Here is a 14,496-nt window from a genome sequence, read left to right as displayed (position 1 = left end):
TGAATGGTCTTTAAAGTCCTTTCTGACCCCAACGATTCTGCTGCTGGTGTAAGGGGCACTGTGGGAAAGAACAAATTCTTTGTAGAGTAGAAAGGTAAAAATTATGGTGGTTTTGAGTGTCTGAGATCCCATAGTGTATTTCCAGCTGTGTTTTGTTGCCTTGCAGTTTCTCCTTTGATTGATAGCCTCCACCTTCCTTAGGCTTCTCTGAATTTCAACTGAGACAAATGCTTTCTCCTTCCCCTAACTGGAAATGCTTTGTGTTGCTGCTCTGTGTTGTGGTGTAATACCTGAGATGACTGTCTTATCACAGATTATGAAATGCTGACAACATTTGTCAGTAGGGTGTGGAAGCTGTCCTTGAATGCATCTTTTCAAACAAACTGAAAATTTGTGAAATTTAAAGATAAAATCATAATGGAGCCAGACTGTTGATTAACGTAAATCTGCTTACAATTGCTGACATAAATGGCAAAGTGCTGATTTAAATCAGCTGAAAATGTAGCTAGTGAAATGAAAAGAAAATAAAGGGGTTAGGGGTCCAGTGATGCTGGTTTCTTAATGTAAGCACAAAATTTCACCCAAGACTGCATTGTTGTTAAACTGTAACTCTGTGGTGCCAGAGGGGTCAGGCACTGCAGCACTGTGGTACCTCTTTCAAACAAAATAGGAGCAAACCCATGTGTTCTTTAATTAAATCCTGGATCAAGTCTTCTAGTGGGATGGTTTGGTACACCTCCATGTACTTCAAAGGAACTAGATTAGTTTACAGTGGCTGAGCACTTGGTCCTTTATTCATGTATGCTTCTGTATATTGAAATTATGTGGCTCACTTTAGAACAGGTAGCTATTTAGTTTAACATTGGTCAGATAAAAGTTGTTCTAAACAATACAAGATAGTAACTTGAAGACTAATGCCAAAAAGAACTGGACCTTCAGGTGAATTAGAAGAATGGTGTACAGGCTGTTTTTTCTGTTCAGGTTCCTCTTTTGTTCCTCTCTTTTTTAGAAAAGCCACAGTGCAGTACAAATCTAGCCAAACTGTTTTTTTTTTTTAAAAAGGTAGTATTAGAGCAGGCTAGTTTCTGCTGAGTTTTTGCTCCATTGCATTTGGAGAGCTTGATATGCCCTGCTGTAGCCAGAACATACATTGGGCATCTGTGACAGTTATCTCTTCTGCAATGTGGAATACAATATTATACTATATTGTAGTTGCCCGCGTGTCTGCAGGCATTGTGCACGGGTCATTTTTAGCATCTCTATGCAGGCACTTACCCCTGTTTATTTTTTAAAATTTTCTTACAATTTAGATATTTTTCTCCTCTCTCTCATTTGTGACATCAGAGTGTCACTGTGTTGTAGATGAATCTAAAGAGTTTATTTTGGCCCCTAAAGTAAATCAGGTATAAAAATTTCCTTCAGGAGGCAAGCAGTCCCAAACATTGTAATTACTGCTCCTCTTCCAGACAAGCAGCAGTGGCCTATACATATGCCTAAGAACATGTGGACCCCATGAAAGATGCAGTAAGCTTGTCCCTGCTGTTCATGCCAGGTGTGCCAAAAGACTCTTCAGAGTTCTATGCCACCATGTCTGCTTAATATAGTCTGGACTACTCTATTCCAAGCTCCCAGAAACTCAGATCTTGTCTATCCACTATGCTAAATACTTGCTGGTGTTTTCATAGCATCACCTTAGAGATTCCATTCACTGATTTTTGTCATGTTACATTAGCAAATGTAATATTGCATTAATGTATTCTTTTCACCTTATAATATAGGAGATATTAGTTTGTATTTTGTTCTGGTTTAGGCCATGCTTAAGTAGAAAAGACGAATATTAAGCCTCTGCCCAAGCTGGTCCCATCTTACAGACCCCTACAGTTTGCTTGTTTCAGAACAGGGCTGATTTGTTAGGGCACAGAAAGCTGCCAGAAAGATTAGTGTCTCCGTGAGAGATTAACCCAAAAGACAGTTGTGCAGGCTGGTGCCATAGTATCTGTTATTGGCAGAAATACAATCCTTCAAATAATAAATGAGCCCTTAACATCTGTCAGGTTGCTTGTTTTCTCAGAGGCACGTTGGCTGGGCTGCATACACGATGGCCTTCTGAGAAGCCTACACCAAAATTAATGGTTTCATCACCTTGCAAGAACAACTAAATAATTGGGCACACCTGGGAGTGTCATAAAGGGCTGCTTTCTGCTTAGCAAATGCTTTCTGACTGGTTCCAGGAAAGTGTGGATCACTGAGACCTGAATGCTGCAGACTGGATCAGAAAACTTAGTTTAATGGACTGCTCGGTTTGTGTGGGAGCTTGAGCATATATATCAACAATATAAGTGAATATCAGGAATGGGTAAGGAGTCGACTTTTAGAAAAAGCAGTATAAGACTTTACTAGTTATATATTGAATACTTTTAGGGGGGTTAGACTGGCAACCTAACAGTTATTCAAGAGCTGTAAGGGCAGCCTAAATTAAATCATTCCCATTTCAGATGCAACCTGTATTTGGAGCTTAAATATTAGGACCTGATGATATGGAAGTAATCAGTATTGCCTCGGCTTTCAGTAGCATTATCTTTAGAAAGCTGTCTGTTGGACTAACTACATTAGGCAAATAACCTTTAGTGGCTGATAATAGCAGTAGAAATGTTTTCAGATATTTCAGTTTAAGGTGTGTTTTCCTTTTCTTCCTAGAGATTCAGAAAATTTTCATCTAAAATTTTTGGTGACATAAATGACCAGTTATGCTCTGAAAAACATGCTTTAAATGCTTCTGCAAGAATGGCTGAACTCCGAAAGTATGGCAGTCTCCAAAAATTTCCCTCTCCGAATGATCTGTGTGATAAACAACCTCTTACTCTCGTCCTAAGCCTATAGTAGAAGGTGTGAATCTTCCATCTCATTCAGAGCACACAGGAATTAACTGCAAGTCTGTGAATTGCAATAACCTTAGCCATTAAGGCATAGCTTATGTACATTCTAGTACAAGATTTCTCATTGTATGAGGTCAAGACAAACACATATCCACTAAATAGATCTTAAGGATTAAATAAACTGCCTAGTAAATTGCTTGAAAAAGGGAAAGGTCCCCACCTATTCCATAAGCCTCTTTCCTAGCCTCGTCCACAAGCACTGCTGATGCAGCAGTAACATCTTTCTTGCTGTCTCTGGCCAAAATATCCCTTGGCACTGAGCTTTAGATCATCCTGCCCCTACTGCTTCTTATTGCTTCTGTTTAGTCACTATGGTGTGCAAAGGCTAGTTCTGCCTTCCTCTGTACGTGACCAGTGAACGCTTTTAAGTCCTCTGAATCTCAGAAAATGAGAGACTGGGAGGGCTACACTGCTCCCAAGGGCTTTTGAGAAAGGCAAGAAGCTGAAGTGTATCAAATTCAGAATAAATGTCCTTATTTTTCAACAGACATTGGAAACAGATTTTGTTCAGCAGATTTACCTGTTCCTGTCCTTCACTTGAAGTGTTTGTACATCAAGGAATGCCAGCTTTGCTTTGGTTTTGTTGGTTGCTTTTTCCAAAAGAGTTGTTTTACCTCCAGAATTTGTGCTGGTTTGAATGAACATTGTATATTTAATTGAAAGCATAATTTGTGCATGCTGGCTATTTAATCCTTTAAACTTTTATGGTGTTTTTCAGAAATGCAGACAGCTTGGTTTTGCATATACTGTGACTTTTTAACATTTGTTCAGATTTGACACCTTATTTTGATTTGCTAATTATGACTAATTGGAAAAAAAACAAACCCAAATAAAAACCCCCTTCCTAATGATTTTGGAGTTTGGTTTTATCCTTTTTTTTAAGAAAAAAAATGTGAACGTGTTTATAAATGCAACAGGAAATCCTAGGTAGGCCGTATTACATAACTTCTTGTTTAGTATAATGGCATTAATGATAAGCCACCTGACTGATCTCAACACAGTGTGTGTTCAAAAGAGTGCAGGGAATAATGCTGGGAATTAAGTATCCTATGTCTTATTCTGAGAGCTTAAAATTGGCAATTCACTGCACTTATGAGTCATTGCCCTAGAATGAGGGTAGTATTCAGCAACCTTTATAAATAACTGATGGATTTGAATGTAAAGTCCTGTACAAGAGCAAGAGTACTTATTCTGTAGCAGCAGAGAGAACTAAAGATGCAGGGGCCATAGTTATGAAAAGCAAGATCTAGGAAAGCAAGATCAGCATATATGGATGTTGTTTGGGTCTCTACGATCAACAGCTGAGAAGTCACCAAAGATGTCCGTACAGTTCTGACCTCCCAGTGGAAACCATATGTTGTGCCATACCGCACTGTGGTGTGGTATGCTATGCTATGGTTATTACTCAATGTAGATATACATTTGCACTAGTAATTATCTAGAACGTGAAGATGGAATGGAATAAAATGCATGTTTCAAAACAGGAGCTGCTTTCTACAGATACCCTGCCCTCCTTGCTGGTTCTTGTCAGGGCAAAGCCTTTCCCATTATGAAGACTAAGTTATTTCTAGTTCTTTTTGTCCTTGCAGGTCAAGCTGGTTACTCACAGTAGAATCACTGTGTCAGCACGGTTTCGAAAACCGCTCCAGGAGCCCTACACTATTTTGTAAGTAGATTTTTCAGTTATTGAACTGTCATTTTGGGGGGAGGAGAGGTTGCCTTAAGTTCAGATGAGTTTTAAAATGCTTCTCTAAATTATTTTACTTTGCTTTATTTCAGCCTGATTGCTAATGGAGATGTTCTTAGCCCTGTAGTGCGCCTTCTCATTCCCAGGAAAACACTGGATCACTGGGATCATGTTCTTGAAATGGTTACAGGAAAAGTTACCCTCAGAAGTGGAGCTGTTCACAGGTATCAGAAAGCTGGATATTTGCAAGATACACTGGATATGCATAGATCTGTTTTTAAAACTCCATAGGCAGATAAAATAGGTTGCTCCTGCATCATGGGTAATTCCACCATAAAAAAATATAAAAAAAAGCCACAAAATGGAAATATGTTGACTCCAAATAACCTTTGGGTTTCAACTGCTATTTAAAAAAGGAAAACCTCAATTTCTTTCAACTGTTATTTTTGGATTAAATATTTAGTTAACAGGCATGTAGGGATACAATAATAATGCAATGTATTTAGTGTTAATACTACAGACCTGAATAAAATAAATGAGCTCAGTAAAGCTGATGAAGATGTTTGGAATGTGCAAATGATAGATGTGATCCATGTTACCTTTTAATCCTGGTAGTTCTTTAAATTCATTGGGGCAAACAATTTCAAGGAAAATGTTATAGACTTGCTGGGTTTTGAAGACCTCCCAGCTTGCATATTTTTACTCCTATTATCTGGCTACTTAGCACTTTTATTTGCAGTGAAGTAAACCTACATGTGTTGCAGCTTTCTGGATCTGGTTATCAGCTCATGCACCTCGGAAGTGAGAAAAGGAACAACCGTTTACAACACAGCAATTCTTTCTGCTCTCAGGTTATTTGGCACCTTTAAAACCTTTCACATTTTATTCTCATTACTTGGTGCCACTCCTTGATGAAGCTGAATTATCTACATGAAAGCATAAATTATTCTCTACATAGCTAGAACAGCTTTTAAGAAGTTCCTTTCAGTGCTCAGTTTTAATACTTTAAAAATAAGATAATGTGCATCACATTTTGAACTATTTAATGCTTTCCCTTTCCTGATTTTATGTTAACTGAATTTCCATTTTCTCTTCCTCAAAATGCTAGGAATACATACGTTAGTAAAGTGATTGCTGTTCTTTAATAAATTACAAATTTTAACTGCTGGGGTTTACTGAAATGATGTTATCATTAGGGAAGGTCCTTTAAGACTGTTGATGCTGGGAAGATATAATTTCTCATTAAAGAAGGATAAGTGGAATTATGAGAGCCTGTATATATATATATGTATATATATATATGGCAGTTTTTCTTTTCCATGTTATTAAAAGACATATAAAGTTCTCAAGTCTTAAACCAGTTTCATGTGTGGCTTTTTTAAAAAAAAAATAATTATCATCTCCATCTGAATAGGGATGGAAGAAATATGAGAAAGGAGACAAGAGAAAGCTCTTCTGCTTGCCAGATGGTGCATTGGGATTGTGTTCATCAACCTGATGGGCCAGTACCTGGTGCATCGTCAACAGGGAATTGGTATTATTGGTCCTGCAAGTTGTATCTTTGCTGTTGCCTTTGTCAGACTGTATCATTGCTTTGTTTTGGTTGCCACTTACTGCTATTGTTGGTGCCTAAGATATGCAGCTTCTTGTTAGAATGCAACTCCCAGCCTTACCCCACTACATACAGCCACGTTCCAACCTCCTGATCCACACGATATAACAATATTAGAGCAATATTATCAACTTGGTCTGCATTAGTTGGACAGTTCCTGGGTTTTCAGTCATGGGGACATGAATTCCCTGTTCTTTCCAGATTACTGTGTAGGGACCAGACCACAGCTGACATGTAAAACTTGGTGTGAGAGGTGCCAGGAACTCATGGAATAGATCACTTCCAAGGTATCAGGAAAAGTCATTAAAGACCTCCCAAGTACTAAGTGATTTATAGAGGAATTTATTTCAGTTTAGAAATTCTGAGAGTATTTTGTCTGTCATAGCACCTCATACTGTTGTAACACATATCCAATGATGACATCATTGCTGAGGTTCTTTTTACTTCTTTGATCACTCTCTCTAATGAATCCCTTTATTGTCAATACACAGAACACACACACAAATAAAACAGCATGTTTGTTTTAAAACTTCAGTTGCTGATTTAGAGTCATTAACACAAATAAATAACCACGCAATTAACATTTTGAAGGGTCATCCCCCCATATTTTAATGAAACCTGTTTGAGTCTTCCACAATAATCACTGAGGTGTTCATTATTTTTATTCAAATTAAATTGCACATAGCATTAGGATTTGGCGTTACCTGCTGAGATACAAGGTTAGTTCCTGCAGTTTGCCATAAAAAATGGCAGAGCCATGTGAAGTAAAGAGGGGAAAAAAACCCCAAAAACCCAAGAATAGCAGCAGATGTAGGAAGAGAAAGGAGGGGCCTTCTCACACATACTGCTACCGCTGCCTGCACTTCCGGAAGATAACAAAGCGACAAGTGATACTGAGAGGATTAATTTACTGGAATTGCTGCAGCATTTTCCTTGAAAGTTACATAGTTGATTTTAACAATCCTTTTTGCAGTGGTCATATGCCTAAATATCCCAAACATTCTTAAGATTAGGAACTCTGCACGGGCCATTGCCTTTTGTCAAAATTAGCCAAACTTCTTGACATAATTTAACTGCATGCTTTGGAGCCTTTTCTAATATGCCAGCTAAGGATGTCCTCTCTCTCTCTTTTTTTTTTTTTTTAATGGGAGATACTTTAAAATCTTGCTCTCTGGAGCTTTCCCATTCAAAATTTGCAAGTAAATTCAGCTGTTTGCTGGCTAAATTGATGTTTGAGCTCGAAGTATTCACAGACGGGTCCTAGAGATTTCTATATATCAGGGAGACCACTACTCCAGTGTCAACTAAGGCTTTTACTATTTGCTAGGATTGTTTTCTGGTTTTTTTTGTTTTTTTGGTTTTGTTGTTTTTTTTCCCAAAATATTTGAAGCCCTTGGAGAAGCTACAATTAAAGTGGCACAGCGCAATTCTACTCATAATGCAACTATGATGTATTTTCTCACACTGTGTGTTAAGAATAGCACAGCTCAATCTGACTGATAATAGCAATGTGAGAAGTTACAGTTTAAAGACTACACATAGCAATGCAATCCGGATCATCCATGGGTCACCTGTATTGTTTTAGGCCTGTTGATCAGGCCCTGTCACTTCACATACATCATTAGTTTTATATAAACTGTGATTTAAGTCATTATTTTGTTCTGTCTTTCCCTGCCTTTTGGTTTTTTTATGTAGCGACTCATCATTGTATGGCATCCACTGCACTTTATTTGGTTTCGTATCTGGAAATTCAGTTTTATTTAGTGAGTTAAGTTTAATGTAGCTTTCAATGCTCTTAATACACCTAACTGAATGTTAAGTTTTATTATATTAAGCATTTTTATTACAGACTCTACACTTCAGATGGAAAACTCATTCAGAGTGGGTCAGACTTGGAGAATGGGCAAATTTATGTTGCAGCGGGTAGAGAGAAGTTTAAGAAGTTGCCGTATGGTGAACTGCTGTTTAGCAAATCTACAATGAGAAGGCCACCAGGGTAAGTTCTGTAGGTGTGTGATGTACTTGTCAAGTGCTTGTGAATGTCAATTTGTTTACGATGGACCATCAGGAAAGTACAAAATCATCATTCCAAGCATGAGGAATGGATAGATGGGTTAATATGGATGCAAAACTTCATTGACAACTTGTGAGAAAGTTGAGATAAAAAACAAAATGAGAAAATGGAAATTTGGAAGACTATGTCATGTCATAAAGAAGCCATAGATCATGTATCACAAAATTCATATCAAAGAAAGGATTATTTTGACTTTGCTTAATTTGTTTTTTCCTGGAATACAAACATATGCAGCTGAATGAGATTAGGTGGAGCTACATCAATCTAGATCCACCCTTGCTTGGTAATGTTTTGTGGAATATGTATTCGCTTAAGAATGCTTTACATTTGGCTATATTTTTTGTAAGGTAAAATTATAACTTTATAATTTTCTAAGCTGGGTGTCTATAAAGAGAAACTTGGACTTTTAATATCTTTGGAAACTATGAAAATTTGGAGCCATTTTATGGAAATAAATGCAAATTTGTCCCACAAACTGGTGTAGTTTAGAGTATTTGTCCCATATTTTGTCCCCAAATAAATTGGGGTGTGCTTTTTATTATTTTATTTTTAGTGAGCAATCTTAGACAATGTAAATAACTTGAAAGTATTTTGAGAAACAGCATTTGTGACAAAGGAATTTAAGAATGGTGAAAAGCTGTTATAGGTTGATCACTTGGTGTAAACACAATTTTGTTGAAATTGTTGGCCATTTGTTGTATTTTGTTGATCCTTGTAACTATGATAAGATCTTTCATGTAGTAGTACTCTTGCTACTGCCCTGCAGATTTTAGGAATATGAAATATTCATTGTGGGGAAATGTAATGCATTTGACTAAGTTAATGCTTATGCATTTAAATATAGTCTAGTGAAGAGAAATGAGTGATTCCTAGCAAAAACATGCAATGAATAAAACAATTAACTGTTGCCATAGTCACTTTGGTATTGTCTGATTTGGTTATAGATTCATAGTGTCTATAATCGTGGCAGCGCACACAATACTAAGATATGGCTTATTTCTGCAGGTCTAAAACCTCGGTACTACCTCCAATTCTGGGATCTCGAAAATCTAAAGGCAGTGTAAGTATCAAGTGCCATAATAAAGTTTGTTTGTCATTTTGCTTAATTTTGGCGGATGGAAAGTCCCTCTCCTTTGGGTTTTAATTAAATCTGAAGAGAAAGAATCCACAGCCACCTGGTGGTATGCTTATTAAAGCTTGATGAATCTGTAGCTATTTGCAGCATCAGTTAGACAAAAGAAATCTGAGAAAATATTATTGCAGTGATGGCTGCTTTAATTTTTGTAAAAACTTTCATAGCAAAGATCACCTGCTGCCTTGACATTTTTCCAATAAAATCTCGACAGCTGTATTTTTGTATTTGTTTATTTATTGATTTAAATTATACATCTAAGAGGAGAACATCCTTTTTATAAAACATCTTGCAGCAAAGGGTCTTTCTGCATATTGAGTCTGAATAAAGCCCTAAAATAGTTTCATACCTGATATATTTTGTCCTAGCTGACCAATGATATAGAGCTTGAGCCTCCACTGCTTTGTATTTTGTATGGCTATTTATGTGTGTATGAAATTAGACTGTGGATTCAAAACAGTGCCAAATCAGACTGTAACTATCTGTTAACACCAGTTCTGTACAAATGCAGTTTACCATACAAGTACAAAATGGAAGAATCAGTCTCACAGTTGGTCATTATAATTGTGGTAGTTGATTATGTCCATTTACTGTTTACAAACAAAAAAGCCTGGAGCCACTAAACAAAATAAGCAATAAAAAATAGAAGTCTGTTCCATTCTATTGAAATTAAGTAGAAAATAAAACCTCAGTGAAGAACATGCTTTCAAGTGATTTTTTTTAAAAATGTGAGCTTTGCAATTCTATAATTTAAAAAAACCCAACTTATTAATAGTTCTAATTTCTTGCATTTTCTACCATTGCTTAAAAGCATATTAAAAAAAAATATATGATATTCACTTTTATTCCATTGAGTTTGTAATAAAAGATGAGTGCCCAAAGCTTTTACATGTTGATAACGGGTGTCAAAACTTGAGACAGGAATATGTACTACTGTCCTTAAGTATCTAATGCAGCACTCACACTGGTATAGATCATGCAAATTTTTGCTTCAATTTAATATACGCTTTTTCACTATTATTGCTTGGGGGTAAAAGTATCCAGTTTGAATTAGAAGATACTGAAATATTGCAGTGATGTTATTGGAACTGTTTGAACATGTTGTGATGAGATCCACTTCGGAGGGCTGGAGCACCTCTGCCATGAAGACAGGCTGAGAGTTGGGGTCGCTCAGCTGGGAGCAGAGCTGTTAAAGAAGCATATTCATTTACGATGTTGATTGTGAACAGATTTAAACTGAAGAAAAAAATGTATAAATAATAAAATCTCTGGCTAGTACATGCAAGATCACACGTACTTCAAAGCTGTGAAAGTAAGGACCAGCTTTCTGGTTCAGCTTCTAGATACACCACAGAACAATGATGTCCTTGGATGTAATTCAGAGGGGATGTATTGGTCATCAAATTAAACATTATTTCCTTATAATAAATATGTTAATCTCTTCTGTGAGATATTGAAGAGCATTGTTCAGTTGTGTCAGATAGTAAGGTGATGAGATAGCTACAGTTTCCTGGACAGTTTAAGATATCACTTAACTGTACTGATTATAACTTAAAATGCTTCTTTAACGCCTGTTCCTAAACCTTAGTATTAAAAGGCTGAAACAATATTGAAATGAAAAAAAAAACTTTCTCATATTCAGCAGTGATAATTGCATATGCTTCTTTTCAGAGAAATGACCGGCAGTCTAAATCTACAGTTGAATCCAGTGACCCAGGAGAAAACAGTTCCACTACGCCACCTCCCAAAGGGAAAGACAAAACCCACCAGAATCCAGACGATTTTGTGTCCAGACGACACTTTTCTAATAACTCTACAAAAGTAAAACAGACAGTGAGAGTAACAGCTTCCACAGGAGTCCTTCAAGATAATGGTCAGTACCGAGATAAAACGCTGTGGTAGCATAGTAGCTTTTGATCTTCAGTTAAAACAGTGCAACAGTGGAATAATATGCTTGTGTAGCTCTCAAATCATCCATTTACTCTGGCTAACTGAATTTGCAAAAGTTTTTCTGCCTAGGAAATATAGTTACGTATAACTACTACATTCCTGGCTTCATTTTCACACCAGAGGAAGCTGTGTATGATATTTAGTGTACCTCAGCAGTTAAATTAAGGTGGTCCTGTTGCTGTAGTTTTGATAAAAGCATAATAGATAACATATTTTGACCATCTCCCCACTGTTCTACACTGCAAAATTATAAAGAAAAGGAGCTGGTCTGCTCAAAGGACCTTGCTGTCCCTGAGGACCCCTGGTTAGCTGTGTTGTTTTGAGCAACAAAATGACTAGACCCTGGGGGAATAAGACAAACACTAACTCCAGTTAGCTGATAGCTGCTGAGGCTAATCATACAGCTGGTGCAGGTATTTTCAGAATTTCTTCCCTATCATGCTGCGGCAGCAATTTAGAAATGCAGTTGTAAACATTGAAACTTATGCTTAATAGTTTAATTTAACCATTAAGGCAGGTACACTTTATTCAGCGCTGGAGAAGACTCAGGATTTGTCCTCAGAGTGCTTCTCCTGAGCAGTGATTTCACAGAAAATTTATACACAGAATTGTTTTCAAATTCATACATTTTCCCCGAAATGGCAACTGTACTTTATTCCGGGAATCTTATTGCATATCCAGGGGGAATGCAATTAGATTGGCTCGGAGTCGTTGAGGTGTGGCCATATCTGAGTGACCAATGTCAATGACTCTGGGTGACAAAGGATAAGGGTCGTTAGTTGATCTTGTTTCTAACACATTACAGTTGATGTTCCATCCCACCATTTACAAATCACCATTTCAACATCCTCTTTGAGAAACTGCTTTTCTTACCTTATGGTGTGATATTTCCCCCCTCCCCCATTCTTTTTATTTTGTGACTAGAAAATTGTTGCCCCACTATTGATAGCACTGACATGCTGGCATGGCTGTTTTTACTCATTAGTGATAGTTCCAAAAGTCATTAATACAGATCAAGTAATATCTGTCAGGAGAAATATATTATACTTTTCATAGCATTTGACATGTCTTTTCACTGCTGTTTAAATACTATTAACTAAGTGTGCAATAACAAATCACGGTCTAAAACTTCAGTGTTTGCCATTCAACAGCACAATTTTTTATGTCTGTTTGCCTAGACTCATGAGCTGTGGGCTTACTTGTGTCAGGGTCAGGTTTGTAAACTTGCACTTTAAAAGATCAATGAAATATAATCTTCTGTAAAATAATTGTCTTTTCAAGAGTAAGCTGTTGAATTTCAGGTTAATTTTAGTCTTGATTCAAATACCTTTCTATTCTTTTGCTGGTAAGTGGACATAATTTTAGTGAACTCTTTTTGGTCAGGTTTGTTTTCTTACTGAACAATGATGGTTATATTATCATATAATAGGATTATAACAAAAGTAATTTGCCCTTTCTAACTCATGGAATGACCAAATATATTCTTCCTGAAATCATCTCCACTTTTTGCAGATTGAATGGTGCATCCTAAAAACATGTGAGGGAAAGACTACCAGAGACTACCCCTCTTAGAGGGCTTTGAATGCTTGGCTTGCTATTTTTAAAGGCACAGAATTATTTCCTTAGGGACATGATTCAATAGTGGACACGTATGGTATCACAAAGGTCTTTTTCAACCTAGGGAGTCTATGAATATGTAAGGTGCAAAGAATGCAGCGAAAGGCTTTTACATTTAGGCAGTTGTCTACCCTGGACACCTTCAATTGTTCATATGTTTTCTTCCTAGTTTTTGTTTATTTTTACTTCTCTTGGGAAATGCTGATGTAGAATTCTTTATGCAGAGCTCAAAATCCTCATGTTCTGATCTAGTCTCCTGTTCAGAGTACTGAACTGCTCTGAACCTCTACTTATGACTAGGCAGATCTCAGTCAGACCTCTTAGATTAAGAACAGCCAAGCCACATAAATTTTCTTGTAAGATATAGTGCCATTATTGTGGTTTTCTGTATGCTACTTTTTTCTGGCCTGAGGATTTCTGTAAGTTTCTACAGATGTTCACTGGAAACCAACAGACCCCTCTTGCCAAGGTGAGAGGATTTATTTCTTTGCCTTTGTTGGCCTTGCATTAGGTTATCAGAGGTTTATGATTACTTTCTTTCATTTCCCAGCAGAAGGAAGAGTACTTGAAGCAGCAATAGTTTCTTTGTCCTTTCAGCAGGCGGTGACTAAGAGACAAATGTTACCTTGGCAGATAGTGGACAAATACAAGGAGATATTTACCACACCATATTTAGCGCTATTGCTGCTCCACCCGCTGACAGAAATGGTTGGAAATCCACTAGGTCTATTGAGGAAGTGACTGCTTGTTTCTCTCTTAAGCTTTCCCATGTTTTGTAATTAGGGTACAATTACTCCTTGGGTAATTAGGAGAAGGTATTCAAGGTAGCCAGTTCTCTGGTTTCAGCTAAAGTGTATGTTAAGAGAAGTTCTTCTGTTCTTTCTATGCTCCTCTGTCTATCCTCTGTGTACAAAGACCTGCTAGCAGAGGTGAGAATGGATGGATACTTTTTGTGCTGTTCTGCAAGTCTAGATAGACCTAGCTGGCCATGCAGGCACTTGCTAAGGGAGATGAAGTCTCTAGGCTGAATTAGCAGGCCCCAAGTGGTGATGTGAACTCACTGGCAGTACTGTGTTCAGTTCTGGAGTCCTCAGCACAGGAAGGACATGGAGCTGCTGGAGCAAGTCCAGGTCAGAAGGCTGGAGCATCTCCCATATGATGACAGGCTGAGAGAGTTGTTCAGGTTGTTCAGGCAACAGAAGAGAAGGCTCTAGGGAGATAGCAGCCTTCCTATTGTTGAAGGGAGACTACAGGAAAGATGGGGAGGGGCTCTTTATCAGGGAGTGAAGTGATAGAATGAGGGGTAATGGTTTTAAGCTGAAGAAGTTGAGATTTACATATTAGGAAGCTTTTTTTTTTATTATTGTGAGGGTGGTGAGGTCCTGGCACAGTTTGCCCAAAGAAGTCGTGGATGCCCCATCTCTGAAGGTGTTCAAGGACAGGTTGGATGTATGTTTGAGCAACCTGACCTAGAGGAAGGTGTCCCTG

At 37.5% G+C, this 14,496-nt stretch overlaps 2 protein-coding genes across 2 annotated transcripts in view; one reads left to right on the top strand and one right to left on the bottom strand.

Annotated features, from left to right (window-relative positions):
- Nucleotides 1–14,496, bottom strand: part of MRS2 (magnesium transporter MRS2) — a 460,047-nt gene that overhangs the window by 43,675 nt on the left and 401,876 nt on the right. The window lies entirely within an intron of this gene.
- Nucleotides 1–14,496, top strand: part of DCDC2 (doublecortin domain containing 2) — a 53,283-nt gene that overhangs the window by 17,410 nt on the left and 21,377 nt on the right. Inside the window, exons 3-7 of the mRNA XM_069853090.1 lie at nt 4,526–4,602; nt 4,716–4,847; nt 8,085–8,231; nt 9,315–9,369; nt 11,113–11,314. Coding sequence (XP_069709191.1) covers nt 4,526–4,602; nt 4,716–4,847; nt 8,085–8,231; nt 9,315–9,369; nt 11,113–11,314 — 613 coding nt within the window. The remainder of the gene's footprint in view (nt 1–4,525; nt 4,603–4,715; nt 4,848–8,084; nt 8,232–9,314; nt 9,370–11,112; nt 11,315–14,496) is intronic.

Source organism: Phaenicophaeus curvirostris, chromosome 3 (assembly GCF_032191515.1).
Source record: "Phaenicophaeus curvirostris isolate KB17595 chromosome 3, BPBGC_Pcur_1.0, whole genome shotgun sequence".
NCBI lineage: Eukaryota > Metazoa > Chordata > Aves > Cuculiformes > Cuculidae > Phaenicophaeus > Phaenicophaeus curvirostris.
This window is presented reverse-complemented; position numbering and strand designations above follow the sequence as displayed.